This window comes from Coregonus clupeaformis, unplaced genomic scaffold (genome assembly GCF_020615455.1).
Source record: "Coregonus clupeaformis isolate EN_2021a unplaced genomic scaffold, ASM2061545v1 scaf0166, whole genome shotgun sequence".
In the NCBI taxonomy this organism is placed as follows: domain Eukaryota; kingdom Metazoa; phylum Chordata; class Actinopteri; order Salmoniformes; family Salmonidae; genus Coregonus; species Coregonus clupeaformis.
In genome coordinates, this window is record NW_025533621.1 from 523,784 (window position 1) to 537,459 (window position 13,676).

At 43.5% G+C, this 13,676-nt stretch overlaps 1 protein-coding gene across 1 annotated transcript in view; it reads right to left on the reverse strand.

Annotated features, from left to right (window-relative positions):
- The window catches only part of LOC121581835 (netrin receptor DCC-like), a 205,239-nt gene that overhangs the window by 115,125 nt on the left and 76,438 nt on the right, over window positions 1-13,676 (reverse strand). The window contains exon 6 of the mRNA XM_045213884.1: window positions 11,401-11,450. Coding sequence (XP_045069819.1) covers window positions 11,401-11,450 — 50 coding nt within the window. The remainder of the gene's footprint in view (window positions 1-11,400; window positions 11,451-13,676) is intronic.

The following is a 13,676-nucleotide window of genomic DNA, read 5'->3' on the forward strand; positions in this document are numbered from 1 at the left end:
ACTATAACAATGTCAACACCATAACATTGTCAACACCATAACACTATAACGATGTCAACACTATAACACTATAACGATGTCAACACCATAACACTATAATGATGTCAACACCATAACAATGTCAACACCATAACACTATAACGATGTCAACACCATAACAATGTCAACACAATAACAATATAACAATGTCAACACCATAACAATGTCAACACCATAACACTATAATGATGTCAACACCATATCAATGTCAACACCATAACACTATAACGATGTCAACACCATAACACTATAATGATGTCAACACCATAACAATGTCAACACCATAACACTATAACAATGTCAACACCATAACAATGTCAACACCATAACACTATAACAATGTCAACACCATAACATTGTCAACACCATAACACTATAACGATGTCAACACCATAACACTATATGATGTCAACACAATAACACTATAACAATGTCAACACCATAACACTATAACGATGTCAACACCATAACACTATACGATGTCAACACCATAACACTATACGATGTCAACACCATAACACTATAACGATATCAACACCATAACAATGTCAACACCATAACACTATAACGATGTCAACACCATAACAATGTCAACACCATAAGACTATAACTATGTCAACACCATAATAATGTCAACACCATAACACTATAATGATGTCAACACCATAACAATGTAAACGCCATAACAATGTCAACACCATGACACTATAATGATTTCAACACCATAACAATGTCAACACCATAAGACTATATTGATGTCAACACCATAACAATGTCAACACCATAACACTATAAGGATGTCAACACCATAATGATGTCAACACCATAACAATGTCAACACCATATCACTATAACGATGTCAACACCATAACATTGTCAACACCATAACACTATAATGATGTCAACACCATAACACTATACGATGTCAACACCATAACACTATAACGATATCAACACCATAACACTATAATGATGTCAACACCATAACAATGTCAATACAATAACAATATAACAATGTCAACACCATAACAATGTCAACACCATAACACTATAACGATGTCAACACCATAACAATGTCAACACAATAACAATATAACAATGTCAACACCATAACAACGTCAACACCATAACACTATAATGATGTCAACACCATATCAATGTCAACACCATAACACTATAACGATGTCAACACCGTAACACTATAATGATGTCAACACCATAACAATGTCAACACCATAACACTATAACAATGTCAACACCATAACAATGTCAACACCATAACACTATAACAATGTCAACACCATAACATTGTCAACACCATAACACTATAACGATGTCAACACTATAACACTATAACGATGTCAACACCATAACATTGTCAACACCATAACACTATAATGATGTCAACACCATAACAATGTCAACACCATAACACTATAACAATGTCAACACCATAACAATGTCAACACCATAACACTATAACAATGTCAACACCATAACATTGTCAACACCATAACACTATAACGATGTCAACACCATAACACTATATGATGTCAACACAATAACACTATAACAATGTCAACACCATAACACTATAACGATGTCAACACCATAACACTATACGATGTCAACACCATAACACTATACGATGTCAACACCATAACACTATAACGATATCAACACCATAACAATGTCAACACCATAACACTATAACGATGTCAACACCATAACAATGTCAACACCATAAGACTATAACTATGTCAACACCATAATAATGTCAACACCATAACACTATAATGATGTCAACACCATAACAATGTAAACGCCATAACAATGTCAACACCATGACACTATAATGATTTCAACACCATAACAATGTCAACACCATAAGACTATATTGATGTCAACACCATAACAATGTCAACACCATAACACTATAAGGATGTCAACACCATAATGATGTCAACACCATAACAATGTCAACACCATATCACTATAACGATGTCAACACCATAACATTGTCAACACCATAACACTATAATGATGTCAACACCATAACACTATACGATGTCAACACCATAACACTATAACGATATCAACACCATAACACTATAATGATGTCAACACCATAACAATGTCAATACAATAACAATATAACAATGTCAACACCATAACAATGTCAACACCATAACACTATAACGATGTCAACACCATAACAATGTCAACACAATAACAATATAACAATGTCAACACCATAACAACGTCAACACCATAACACTATAATGATGTCAACACCATATCAATGTCAACACCATAACACTATAACGATGTCAACACCGTAACACTATAATGATGTCAACACCATAACAATGTCAACACCATAACACTATAACAATGTCAACACCATAACAATGTCAACACCATAACACTATAACAATGTCAACACCATAACATTGTCAACACCATAACACTATAACGATGTCAACACTATAACACTATAACAATGTCAACACCATAACATTGTCAACACCATAACACTATAACAATGTCAACACTATAACACTATAACGATGTCAACACCATAACACTATAATGATGTCAACACCATAACACTATAACAATGTCAACACCATAACAATGTCAACACCATAACACTATAACAATGTCAACACCATAACATTGTCAACACCATAACACTATAACGATGTCAACACTATAACACTATAACGATGTCAACACCATAACATTGTCAACACCATAACACTATAACGATGTCAACACCATAACACTATATGATGTCAACACCATAACACTATAACGATATCAACACCATAACAATGTCAACACCATAACACTATAACGATGTCAACACCATAACAATGTCAACACCATAAGACTATAACGATGTCAACACCATAATAATGTCAACACCATAACACTATAATGATGTCAACACCATAACAATGTAAACGCCATAACAATGTCAACACCATGACACTATAATGATTTCAACACCATAACAATGTCAACACCATAAGACTATAACGATGTCAACACCATAAAAATGTCAACACCGTAACACTATAACGATGTCAACAACATAACAATGTCAACACCATAACACTATAAGGATGTCAACACCATAACAATGTCAACACCATAACAATATAACGATGTCAACACCATAAAAATGTCAACACCGTAACACTATAACGATGTCAACAACATAACAATGTCAACACCATACCACTATAACGATGTCAACACCATACCACTATAACGATGTCAACACCATAACACTATAACGATGTCAACACCATAAAACTATAACGATATCAACACCATAACACTATAATGATGTCAACACCATAACAATGTCAACACAATAACAATATAACGATGTCAACACCATACCACTATAACACTTTGACACTATAACGTTGTCAACACCTTAACAATGTTAACATCATAACACTATAATAAAAACACCATAACACATTAACATTTGACATTTTAGTCATTTAGCAGACGCTCTTATCCAGAGCGACTTACAGTTAGTGCGTTCATCTTAAGATAGCTAGGTGGGACAACCACATATCACAGTCACAGCAAGCACATGTTTCCTCAATAAAGTATCTATCAGCAGAGTCAGAGCTAGTAAGGGGATGGCATAATGGAAGACTTTGAACGGGCCTCAATGTTTATGGGTTTGCATGCACCGTTGCAAACAATGGATTTCCGCCTGAGGTCTACAAGATCTCCAGAGACTAAGTCTAAGGGGAGCCGAAGCTAGTCTTTACATGGTCAACAATATGCTTGTCTAACCTGACAGATCATGGTTGGGTTTATCACTGAAACAGCATAAATAAGAGAAAAATAATCATCTACTGTAGCTCCCATCCTCTCTCAGATCAGCCTGAGCATGTTAAATATTCATCTAGTCCCATCCCTCTCTCAGATCAGCCTGAGCATGTTAAATATTCATCTAGTCCAATCCTCTCTCAGATCAGCCTGAGCATGTTAAATATTCATCTAGTCCCATCCTCTCTCAGATCAGCCTGAGCATGTTAAATATTCATCTAGTCCCATCCTCTCTCAGATCAGCCTGAGCATGTTAAATATTAATCTAGTGTCACCTCTTGGAAACAGAGGAAAATATTAACATTTACTAGCACCTGTTTCCCCGTTCAGACAATCATCTTAATTGATTACAACAGGCTTGATTGCTGTAAAGGGAGGCTCGTTGGAGCTCCGTATGTGAATGTGTGTGTGTGTGTGTGTGTGTGTGTGTGTGTGTGTGTGTGTGTGTGTTCGTGTGTGTGTGTGTGTGTGTGTGTGTGTATAGCTCTGTGCTCCAGCTCTGGAAGCCTCTGGAGGTTGGAATGGTGGCATGGTGGTGATTAAGAGAGGCTTGCACACACACACACACACACACACACACACACACACACAACGATTAAGAGAGAAGCAGTTAGTGTCATTTGGCCTTGTTGTAGCAGCACTAGTTATTCCACCAAGAACAGAACGGATCTGCCAGATACAATCTACAGCCATTCCATATGGGCACAGCCCTGCCAGATACAATATACAGCCATTCCATATGGGCACAGCCCTGCCAGATACAATATACAGCCATTCCATATGGGCACAGCCCTGCCAGATACAATATACAGCCATTCCATATGGGCACAGCCCTGCCAGATACAATATACAGCCATTCCATATGGGCACAGCCCTGCCAGATACAATATACAGCCATTCCATATGGGCACAGCCCTGCCAGATACAATATACAGCCATTCCATATGGGCACAGCCCTGCCAGATACAATATACAGCCATTCCATATGGGCACAGCCCTGCCAGATACAATATACAGCCATTCCATATGGGCACAGCCTTGCTGAAGGACAGGGAGTCTGTAGCAGCCATTAGATTCCCCCCCAGTGAAGTTCTAGTCATTTACCCATGTATTTTACAGTATATGATATTATACTCCATGTATGACACAATGCATTAATGATAGGAAGCTAAATGGGTGAAGCGTAAACGCAGTAATGAGAGAATATGGAGCAGTGGGGTTGAATGTATAGGATTACATAGAATATGGAGTAGTGGGTTGAATGTATAGGATTACATAGAATATGGAGTAGTGGGTTGAATGTATAGGATTACATAGAACACTGTATAATACTATATATTTCATTTTATCATAGGTGAGTCAGTGCCGCTGGAAAGTTTTTAGGACAGAAGAAGAAGAAGAAGAAGAAGAAGAAGAAGAAGAAGAAGAAGAAGAAGAAGAAGAAGAAGAAGAAGAAGAAGAAGAAGAAGAAGAAGGTGGCTCCTGGAAAAGAGACAAGCTATGACGTAAATACTGCAATGCAGGCAGTATTTCATTTAATTGAGACCTGAGTGTGTGTGGATTGTATCCACTCTTTATTTATCGGTACTGTGCAGGTTGCTATTGCAGAGAAAATCCTCCCTAATGCCTACTTATATTCTAATCCAGTTAACCTTGCAAAGTGCTAGGCTACACAGAGTCATGGCCTCTTTTAAAACTTCACACAGACAGACTATTAGTTATGTATGTTGCCGTGGAGGCTGGTGGGAGGAGCTATAAGAGGACGGGCTCATAATAATGTCTGGAATGGAATCAATGAAACGGAGTCAAACATGTGGTTTCCATGGGTTAGGTAACAGGGGTTAGGGTTAGGTAACAGGGGTTAGGGTTAGGTAACAGGGGTTAGGGTTAGGTAACAGGGGTTAGGGTTAGGGTTAGGTAACAGGGTTAGGGTAGAACAGGGGTTAGGGTTAGGTAACAGGGGTATAGGGTTAGGTTAGGTAACAGGGTTTAGGTTAGGTAATAGGGTTGGGTTAGGGTTAGTAACAGGAGGTTAGGGTTAGGTAACAGGGGTTAGGGTTAGGTAACAGGGGTTAGGGTTAGGTAACAGGGGTTAGGGTTAGGTAACAGGGGTTAGGGTTAGGTAACAGGGTTAGGGTTAGGGTTAGGTAACAGGGTTAGGGTTAGAGTAACAGGGTTAGGGTTAGGTAACAGGGTTAGGGTTAGGTAACAGGGGTTAGGGTTAGGTAACAGGGGTTAGGGTTAGGGTTAGGTAACAGGGGTTAGGGTTAGGTAACAGGGGTTAGGGTTAGGTAACAGGGGTTAGGGTTAGGTAACAGGGGTTAGGGTTAGGGTTAGGTAACAGGGGTTAGGGTTAGGGTTAGGTAACAGGGGTTAGGGTTAGGTAACAGGGGTTAGGGTTAGGGTTAGGTAACAGGGGTTAGGGTTAGGTAACAGGGGTTAGGGTTAGGTAACAGGGGTTAGGGTTAGGTAACAGGGGTTAGGGTTAGGTAACAGGGGTTAGGGTAGGTTAGGTAACAGGGGGTTAGGGTTAGGTAACAGGGGTTAGGGTTAGGTAACAGGGGTTAGGGTTAGAGTAACAGGGGGTTAGGGTTAGGTAACAGGGGTTAGGGTTAGGTAACAGAGGGTTAGGGTTAGGTAACAGGTAGGGTTAGGGTTAGGTAACAGGGGTTAGGGTTAGGTAACAGGGGTTAGGGTTAGGTAACAGGGGTTAGGGTTAGGTAACAGGGGGTTAGGGTTAGGTAACAGGGGTTAGGGTTAGGGTTAGGTAACAGGGGTTAGGGTTAGGTAACAGGGGTTAGGGTTAGGTAACAGGGGTTAGGGTTAGGTAACAGGGGTTAGGGTTAGGTAACAGGGGTTAGGGTTAGGGTTAGGTAACAGGGGTTAGGGTTAGGGTTAGGTAACAGGGTTAGGGTTAGGTAACAGGGGTTAGGGTTAGGTAACAGGGGTTAGGGTTAGAGGGTAACAGGGTTAGGGTTAGGGTTAGGTAACAGGGGTTAGGGTTAGGTATAGGGGTAGTAACAGGGGTTAGGGTTAGGTAACAGGGGTTAGGGTTAGGTAACAGGGGTTAGGGTTAGGTAACAGGGGGTTAGGGTTAGGTAACAGGGGTTAGGGTTAGGTAACAGGGTTAGGGGTTAGGGTTAGGTAACAGGGGTTAGGGTTAGGTAACAGGGGGTTAGGGGGTTAGGTAACAGGGTTAGGGTTAGGGTTAGGTAACAGGGGTTAGGGTTAGGTAACAGGGGTTAGGGTTAGGTAACAGGGGTTAGGGTTAGGTAACAGGGGTTAGGGTTAGGGTTAGGTAACAGGGGTTAGGGTTAGGTAACAGGGGTTAGGGTTAGGTAACAGGGGTTAGGGTTAGGGTTAGGTAACAGGGGTTAGGGTTAGGTAACAGGGGTTAGGGTTAGGTAACAGGGGTTAGGGTTAGGTAACAGGGTAGGTAGGTAACAGGGTTAGGGGTTAAGTAACAGGGGTTAGGGTTAGGTAACAGGGTTAGGGTTAGGGTTAGGTAACAGGGTTAGGGTTAGGTTAGGTAACAGGGGTTAGGGTTAGGTAACAGGGGTTAGGGTTAGGGTTAGGTAACAGGGGTTAGGGGTTAGGTAAAAAGGAGGTAACAGGGTTAGGGTTAGGTAACAGGGGTTAGGGGTTAGGTAACAGGGTTAGTAACAGGGTTAGGGTTAGGTAACAGGGGTTAGGGTTAGGGTTAGGTGGCAGGGTTAGGGTTAGGTAACAGGGGTTAGGGTTAGGTAACAGGGGTTAGGGTTAGGTAACAGGGTTAGGGTTAGGTAACAGGGGTTAGGGTTAGGTAACAGGGGTTAGGGGTTAGGTAACAGGGGTTAGGGTTAGGTAACAGGGGTTAGGGTTAGGTAACAGGGGTTAGGGTTAGGGTTAGGTAACAGGGTTAGGGTTAGGGTAACAGGGGTTAGGTAACAGGGGTTAGGGTTAGGTAACAGGGGTTAGGGTTAGGTAACAGGGGTTAGGGTTAGGGTTAGGTAACAGGGGTTAGGGTTAGGGTTAGGTAACAGGGGTTAGGGTTAGGTAACAGGGGTTAGGGTTAGGTAACAGGGGTTAGGGTTAGGGTTACGTAACAGGGGTTAGGGTTAGGTAACAGGGGTTAGGGTTAGGTAACAGGGGTTAGGGTTAGGTAACAGGGGTTAGGGTTAGGTAACAGGGGTTAGGTTAGGGTTAGGTAACAGGGGTTAGGGTTAGGGTTAGGTAACAGGGGTTAGGGTTAGGTAACAGGGGTTAGGGTTAGGTAACAGGGGTTAGGGTTAGGTTCGTAACAGGGGTTAGGGTTAGGTAACAGGGGTTAGGGTTAGGTAGGTAACAGGGGTTAGGGTTAGGTAACAGGGGTTAGGGTTAGGTAACAGAGGGTTAGGGTTAGGTAACAGGGGTTAGGGTTAGGTAACAGGGGTTAGGGTTAGGTAACAGGGGTTAGGGTTAGGTAACAGGGTTAGGGTTAGGTAACAGGGGTTAGGGTTAGGTAACAGGGGTTAGGGTTAGGTAACAGGGGTTAGGGTTAGGTAACAGGGGTTAGGGGTTAGGTAACAGGGGTTAGGGTTAGGTAACAGGGGGTTAGGGTTAGGTAACAGGGGTTAGGGTTAGGTAACAGGGGTTAGGGTTAGGTAACAGGGGTTAGGGTTAGGTAACAGGGGTTAGGGTTAGATAACAGGGGTTAGGGTTAGGTAACAGGGGTTAGGGTTAGGTAACAGGGGTTAGGGTTAGGTAACAGGGGTTAGGGTTAGGTAACAGGGGTTAGGGTTAGGTAACAGGGGTTAGGGTTAGGGTTAGGTAACAGGGGTTAGGGTTAGGTAACAGGGGTTAGGGTTAGGGTTAGGTAACAGGGGTTAGGGTTAGGTAACAGGGGTTAGGGTTAGGTAACAGGGGTTAGGGTTAGGTAACAGGGGTTAGGGTTAGGGTAACAGGGGTTAGGGTTAGGTAACAGGGGTTAGGGTTAGGTAACAGGGGTTAGGGTTAGGTAACAGGGTTAGGGTTAGGTAACAGGGGGAGGGTAACAGGGTTAGGGTTAGGTAACAGGGGTTAGGGTTAGGTAACAGGGGTTAGGGTTAGGGTTAGGTAACAGGGTTAGGGTTAGGTAACAGGGGTTAGGGGTTAGGGTTAGGTAACAGGGGTTAGGGTTAGGTAACAGGGTTAGGGTTAGGTAACAGGGGTTAGGGTTAGGTAACAGGGGTTAGGGTTAGGTAACAGGGGTTAGGGTTAGGTAACAGGGGTTAGGGTTAGGTAACAGGGGTCAGGGTTAGGGTTAGGTAACAGGGGTTAGGGTTAGGTAACAGGGGTTAGGGTTAGGTAACAGGGGTTAGGGTTAGGTAACAGGGGTTAGGGTTAGGGTTAGGTAACAGGGGTTAGGGTTAGGTAACAGGGGTTAGGGTTAGGTAACAGGGGTTAGGGTTAGGTAACAGGGGTTAGGGTTAGGTAACAGGGGTTAGGGTTAGGTAACAGGGGTTAGGGTTAGGTAACAGGGGTTAGGGTTAGGTAACAGGGGTTAGGGTTAGGTAACAGGGGTTAGGGTTAGGTAACAGGGGTTAGGGTTAGGTAACAGGGGTTAGGGTTAGGTAACAGTAAGGATGTATCCCTAACAGTTTGTTTGGCCTCTGCTTCACGTACACACTCTGCTTCAGTGCTGAAAACCAAACAACGTGGACACAGTCAACATCCCCAAAAGATCCCTATTCCCTATATAGTGCACTACTTTTGACCAAGACCCATAGGGTTCAGGGCCCATAGAACTCTGGGCAAAAGTAGTGCACTATGTAGGGAAATAGGATGCTATTTGGGACACAATCCCAGTTAAATCCTTGGGCAGGCTGGGGTGTAAAATGATGAGGGTTTGGGGAATAATATGCCCACCTACTGGGACTCACACCTGCTGCCATCTCTGTTGACAATGACGACCATGGTACACAAATGTTTGACAGCTGACCCCCCACAGACCTGACTGTCACTGTTAGGTTGGCTCAGACTATGAGTGGTCTGTCTCTGTCTCTCCATCTCTCCATCTCTCTCTCTCTCTCTCTCTCTCTCTCTCTCTCTCTCTCTCTCTCTCTCTCTCTCTCTCTCTCTCTCTCTCTCTCTCTCTCTCTCTCTCTCTCTCTCTCTCTCTCTCTCTCTCTCTCTCTCTCTCTCTCTCTCTCTCTCTCTCTCTCTCTCTCTCTCTCTCTCTCTCTCTCTCTCTCTCTCTCTCTCTCTCTCTCTCTCTCTCTCTCTCTCTCTCTCTCTCTCTCTCTCTCTCTCTCTCTCTCTCTCTCTCTCTCTCTCTCATCACACTATCATCAAACTATCTGTTGATAATCAACTTCTTGCTAAGGTTTGGGTTATGGTAAGGCTTAGGGTTAGAGATGCCATGACCTCCTCATGTGGCCCAAGGTTTTATCTTCTAAAGGTGACTCTTTATTCATCTAGACTAGGCTAGCTGGTGCCGTGGCAGCTAGTATCATATTTCCTTTATACGTTCTTCTCCAGTTTCTATCCATCAATGGAAATATCCATCTCCTTCAGCCTCAAAGCCATGGTGAGGTGAAGTGTCCTTAACTGTCTGTTCACTGACAACTGCTGCTCTTTTACAGAAAATACTATAAGTAGACTAACTAGTATGAATAATTCTGTCAGATCTACACTTCTGCTTCTGAATGGGGCTTCTCTCTCTCAAGGTTTCTACTGCAAATGTGAGTGAATGGTGGAATAAATGAGTGTCCAGGTTAACAGAAAACCCCTTGTAGAATATGTCCGAGGCTGGAACTTCAAGGCTTATTCTCTGGTCCCAGATCTGTATGTGCTGTTTAGCAGAGTCGTGGAACTTACTCTTTTTCCACTTTCTTCCTAAAACCCTCCTCTGTCAGCTTTAAAGAGCAGGGAGGAGAAGTGCAGAGCGGAGTCAAGCACCACGCCCTCCTCAGGAGCCACGCCGAGCCTGTAGGGGCCCCATCCACTGCAAGCTGTTTTTCTGAGACACAACTTTTGGCCTGTTCTGAATTATTCTAGTACTCCAGGGATCCACTCTGGCATAAACACACTGTTTGTCTGTCTGTCTGTCTGTCTGTCTGTCTGTCTGTCTGTCTGTCTGTCTGTCTGTCTGTCTGTCTGTCTGTCTGTCTGTCTGTCTGTCTGTCTGTCTGTCTGTCTGTCTGTCTGTCTGTCTGTCTGTCTGTCTGTCTGTCTGTCTGTCTGTCTGTCTGTCTGTCTGTCTGTCTGTCTGTCTGCCTGTCTGTCTGTAGCACGGTAGGCAGCTCATTTTGGATTGAAGCAATGTGTTTAATCAAGTGTTTAGGTTCATACAGACAAACCCAGCTGGCTGGAAGGTGGAGCCAATACATTTTTGTCAATAAAAATACATATTCTCTGGGTCTCGGAGTGAAATGTATGGCAACTTTTGAAAGTCCAACAGGCAATGTCATCAAACGACTTTATAGTGTTGATGTTTTATAGGCCAAAGGATATATACTTACACATATTATATATTTTAAATCACAAAACGCATGTACTCACTCTTGAGAGGACGACTTCCAAGGAGATGTTTTGTGGTGGAGCACTTGGCACTGTGGAGGAAATAACACATGATGAAATGAATAAAACAAAAACACTTTAAAGCTTTAAATTTAAACACTTTAAATTGAGGTTCCTCAATAGCTGGGACACATCTGTTGTTGGACATCAAGGACTGTAAAATCACCAGGAACTCAGCTCAAAGTGATTTTCATTGAAGAAAATCACGCATACGCATACATATAGATAATCCCGCGACTAAATGTAATTGGGGACCCCTGCTTTAACGTACAGCTACAGCATGTGTGCTTTGACTCGGCAGTTCTTCAGTTCAGGAGTCAAGGCCTATTAAAGTCCCATTCTGATAAAGTCAAATGATTCAAATGATTGTAGACACGTCAGTCTTCCTCTCTTTAACACACAGACCACCAGCTACTTCTGTCAGGTTCACTGGTGACCACTGAACATGAATTATCAAATTACATTTGACGAGATATCACTTCAGAAGATCGACGCAAAGCCCATGTAGACACAAAACCCATTTAAGTAAGTAATTGAAGTACATTTCCTGTCGAGAAGGTAAATGGGTTGAATTACAGTAGGCGGAAGGAAATGGTGATCTGGTCTTCCTTTAATGGACTTCCTAGATTTAGGTGTAGTGACTTAGATTATTGAGAATAATAATAATACTATGCCACTTAGCAGACGCTTTTAGCCAAAGCGACTTACAGTCATGCATGCATACATTTTTGTGTATGGGGGGTCCAGGGGATCGAACCCACTACCCTGGCGTTACAAGCGCCGTGCTCTACCAGCTGAGCTACAGAGGACCACGAACAAAGGAAATGGTGATCTGGTCCTCCTTGAATGGACTTCCTAGCTTTAGCTGTAGTGACTTAGATTATTGAAAACAAAGGAAATGGTGATCTGGTCCTCCTTGAATGGACTTCCTAGCTTTAGCTCTAGTGAACAAAGTAAAGGGTGGCATTAAAGAGACACTCCATCAGGCTTATCTACGACAGGGCCTCTACGACCGGCCAATGGGCACGCAGGATGGAAACGACCCCTTTCGAATCTTTAGAATGACCTGATTAGGTAACATGAATGACAGGTAACAAGACTGACCTTTCTACAGATCTCATCTATCATGACAGCATTCTATACACTCAGAGGAAGAGGCCACTGGAGACCACTATACTTTAAACAGCTATCAAAGATGGGATTTATAAAACAGGTTGCCATAATTCCAGTTTTTCTCAGACTATTGAGCTCATTCAGCTGTACAGCATGGTTCTGGCAGCACACAGTCCACAGGTAGTGGAGGAGGCAGGTTGGTAGTAGTGACATTGGCATGTGCGTGAGCGACCTGCCAGCCGGCCGGCAGTGTGCCTGAAGTACAGGATTGGCGTGAAGCCGTGGTGGACGAGCGACCGTTGTGTGGACTGGCGGCGTGTGTGGAAGGGGAAAAGTCATGAATTACCTTGGAGAGAGAAAGGAGAAGCCAGCCGGTAGTAAAGAGAGAGAGAGAGAGAAGCGGCGGTGGCTGCAGCCTGCCGGCCTGGTGGTTTCATTACGACAGCACAAGGAGCATTAACTAACCAGGGAGATTTTTAAAAAGGCAGCTCATGGGGCTCATTTGAAACATTCAGCCATCGCTAACGGGATCTGACAGAAGATACATTCCTGCAGCCCTCTCAGCTCTGCACATGACCTATAAGAGAGTTCTGAGGGCTGGGAGGGGCTGGGAGGGGCTGAAAGGAGATGGGAGGGGCTGAGAGGAGATGGGAGGGGCTGAGAGGAGATTGGAGGGAGCCGGGCACACAACAGGGAGTACGGGGTGGGGGGTGGGGGCAGAGCACGCACCCTTGTGGGGCCCCTGTGTTGAGGATCAGTGTAGTGGAGGTGTTGTTGGCCTACCTTCACCACCTGGGGGCGGTCCGTCAGGAAGTCCAGGACCCAGTTGCACAGGGCGGGGTTCAGACCCAGGGCCCCGAGCTAAATGATGAGCTTGGAGGGTACTATGGTGTTGAAGGCTGAGCTGTAGTCAATGAACAGCATTCTTAAATACAGTAGGTAATCCTTTTGTCCAGATGGAATAAGGCAGTGTGGAGTGGGATGGCGATTGCATTGTCCATGGATCTATTGGGGCGGTATGCAAATTGCAGTGGGTCTAGGGTGTCGGGTAAGGTGGAGGTGATATGATCCTTAACTAGCCTCTCAAAGCACTTCATGATGACAGAAGTGAGTGCTACGGGGCGATAGTCATTTAGTTCAGTTAC